At 66.1% G+C, this 3,230-nt stretch overlaps 1 protein-coding gene across 1 annotated transcript; it reads left to right on the top strand.

Moving 5' to 3' along the window:
* The first annotated feature begins 1,493 nt into the window (after window positions 1-1,493).
* HAND1 (heart and neural crest derivatives expressed 1) lies at window positions 1,494-2,652 on the top strand. Its single transcript, XM_037398734.1, has 2 exons — window positions 1,494-2,000; window positions 2,539-2,652. Exons 1-2 carry the CDS (start codon window positions 1,494-1,496, stop codon window positions 2,638-2,640), a joined length of 609 nt encoding a protein of 202 aa, XP_037254631.1. The 3' UTR covers window positions 2,641-2,652.
* The last annotated feature ends 578 nt before the right edge of the window (window positions 2,653-3,230 follow it).

Raw genomic sequence — 3,230 nt, 5'->3', positions numbered from 1 at the left:
CCCAGCCTTTCCATGGCCAGGCTAAGAGAGGGGAACACAGGGCAGATCCCCGCTGCCGTATCATAAATATCTTTGTGTGTGTGGATAGCACAAAATTTATAAATTTATGTATGTGCGTGCAGCATCGGTACATGGATATGCAGCTTGCATGTGTGTTTTTATATGCCACACATGCAATGTGCATGTGTGTATACACAGTACGCGTGTGCAGCAAGTGTGTGTATGTATTAGATATATGTTACATATATGTAATCCAGTGGCACTGTGTGTAGCATATATGTGCTGCTGGTGCGTGTATGTAATATATATGAGTGCAGTTAAGTGCACTTGTGTAATGTGTTTGTGCGTGGGGTGTGTACAGCACAGATAGGTGTGCAGTGCATGCAGCACCTCTGCGTTTGTGGCACGTGAAGGCAACACATCCAGCGTACCTGTGAGAGCAGCATACGTGCATGGTGTGACCGCATACGTGCACAGCATGCGTGTGCATGCAGCAGATATTTGCGCAACGCGGGTGCGTGCTGTACACGTGTGCAGCGCCTGCAGGCTTGCAGCGCACATCTGTGCACAGCGTGAGCTTGTGCAACGCATGTGTACGCACCAAACACGCGTGGGCAATGCACCCTGTGCGTGCAGGAACCACCCCGCCATGCCCACCGCAGCCTCCCACAGCGCCCAGCTCCCTCGAGGGAGGCTGCTCATGCCCCGGCCCCAGGAGCTGCCCGGGCACCCACCACCTCCCCGTGCTCTGCTCCCACGGGCCCGAGAATTCCCCGCGTGAGGACGGGACCCGCTGGCCCCGGGGACGGGCGCTGCCCCCCCGCCAGCGCCGCCGGCTCCGGAAAGCTGAAAGCCCCGGGGCAACTGCGGCCCCGGAGCGCCCGCGGCGCCCGGCCCGGCCCAGCCGTCGGGGCTCCGGGCACCCGCGGCTCCCCGCACCCGCTGCCGCCTCTCGTCCCCCCGACGGCTCTCCGGGGTGAGGGGCCGGGCACCCCCGCCGCGGGAGCGAGGAAGCGGAGGGGATAGAAACGCGACGGGGCGGGGGCTGGTGTCCCCCCTCGGGTTTCTCCTCACCCCCTTCTCCCTGCAACCGAGGCGCCAAGAGGGAGGCGAGAGCAAACAGCGGAGGTGTGAGCCCAAATAAACCGAGTCAACAGCGCGGCGCACGCCCCCTCCGCCGCCCCGCTCCCCCCGGGGCCCCCGAGCATCCTCCCCTGCCCATTGGCTCCGCGGCGGGGGGGCCCCCGGCCCTATATAAAGGCAGGCTTGGGAGGCTCCAGAAGGGGTTAAAAAAAAAAAAGAAACCCACAACAACAACCCCCAAACCCCAAAGGCACCGACCCACCCCCCAAAGGCAGCCACCACCATCGCAGCCCCACGCCGGAGCCGCGCTCCCCGGCGCCGCTGCCTGCCGCGCCCGCCCGGCGGGGAGCGCTTCCCGGCCGGCCATGGTGCGCTGCTGAGCGCGGCCCCCGGGGCCAGCGGGGCGGACCATGAACCTGGTGGGGGGCTACCAGCACCACCACCACCACCACCACCACCACCACATGCTGCACGACCCCTTCCTCCTCGGGCCGGCGGCGCGGTGCCACCAGGAGCGCGCCTACTTCCCCGGCTGGGTGCTCAACCCGGCCGAGGTGACCCCCGAGCTCGCCGGGCAAAGCCCTAGCTACGGCCCCCCCGAGTACGGCCCGGCCGGCCGGGGGCGGCTGGAGGCTCTCAGTGGCCGCCTGGGTCGGCGGAAAGGGGTCGGGGGTCCCAAGAAAGAGCGACGGAGGACGGAGAGCATCAACAGCGCCTTCGCCGAGCTCCGCGAGTGCATCCCCAACGTGCCCGCCGACACCAAGCTCTCCAAGATCAAGACCCTGCGCCTGGCCACCAGCTACATCGCCTACCTGATGGAGGTGCTGGCCAAGGACAGCCAGCCCGGGGACACCGAGGGCTTCAAAGCCGAGCTCAAGAAGGCCGACGGCAGGGAGAACAAGAGGAAAAGAGAGACGGTAAGAGGGGCCGGGACCCCGCTGCCTCGCTGTCCCCGGGCCGGCAGCGGGCGGGGAAGACCCGGGGATGGGGGGAAAAAAACCCTTCTCGGCCCCGCTGGACCACTTTTTTTTTTTTTGGCCAGCTTAAAAAAAATTAAAAAATTAAAAAAACAAAACAAAGCAAAACAGACCCGTGGGGGACACCTCGGCGGAGGAAAGCTCGCCCCGACTTGCCCGCAGCGCTCCCGCCGGGCCGGGCAGCTCCCGGCGCCTTTCCCGAGGGATAAAGCCCCGGGCCCGGCCGTGTTCCCCCCCGGCCGCTTTCCCGGGACGAGCGGGCGCGTTTCGGAGCAAGGGCGGCCGGTCCCCCCCTCCGATGCAGCGGGCCGGGGGAGGCCCCGAACCCCCCGTTATCCTCGGGCTGACAAAGCCGCCCGGAGCCGCGGGGCCGGGCTGCAGCCCCGAGGTGGGCACAAGGTGCGGGCGGCCCGGGACCCCCGCCCCGCTCCGCGCCTGACCGCTGCTTTCTCCCCCCTCCCCGTCTCCTCTCCCGCAGCAGCCCGAGGTCTACTCGCAGCCTTTGGGCCACGGCGAGAAGAAGCTGAAGGGCCGGACGGGTTGGCCCCAGCAGGTCTGGGCTCTGGAACTGAACCCCTGAGGGCTGCCCCGCCGCCCCGACGGCGCTCCCCGCTCGCCCCTCCATGTGCAATGCCGTAGAGAGCCCGGCCCGGCCCCCGGAGCCCGTCCAGGCGCAGGATGCGGGTACCCGGCCCGGCTCCCCCCGCCGGAGACAAGCGAAGGGCGCCTGGCGGGGCCGGATCCTGCCCGTCCCGTCGGCAGCGGGCACCGGCCGGGCCATCCCCCCCTCGCCCCTTCCCCCGTTCGCAGTAATCGTTGCTCCTTCCCCGTGTCACAGCGATCGGCGGCTCCTGCCCTCCCGGGCCGGGCTGAATCGGTTGGATTCGTTTGCTGTTGTAAATACGGCCCCCCCCGCCCCCCCCATCCGCTGCCTGACCGACGTGTGGCTGCGGTGAAACTACCTAGAGGTGCATTTGGGAACACTCCTGTGCCGGGTTTTCTACCTCAGATCTGCATGACCACTTCCCGAGGGACTGGGCGCGCCACACCACGTATTTAAAACTGAATAATTAAAAAAAAACTAAATAAAATAAAATTTAAACTTTACGCAAACAGCTTTGGGTCCAACCCCTCCGCCTTCCCCTGAGATCGCGCTGCTGCGGCCGGGGT

Source organism: Falco rusticolus, chromosome 8, assembly GCF_015220075.1.
Source record: "Falco rusticolus isolate bFalRus1 chromosome 8, bFalRus1.pri, whole genome shotgun sequence".
Classification (NCBI taxonomy): Eukaryota; Metazoa; Chordata; class Aves; order Falconiformes; family Falconidae; genus Falco; species Falco rusticolus.
This window is presented reverse-complemented; position numbering and strand designations above follow the sequence as displayed.

What these genes read in the sequence shown, in the direction of transcription:
- HAND1 (XM_037398734.1), top strand. Translation starts at nt 1,494, where the DNA reads ATGAACCTGGTGGGGGGCTACCAGCACCACCACCACCACCACCACCAC. An exon ending in ACAAGAGGAAAAGAGAGACG is followed by an intron (nt 2,001 to 2,538) that starts GTAAGAGGGGCC and finishes CCTCTCCCGCAG; the next exon opens with CAGCCCGAGGTCTACTCGCA.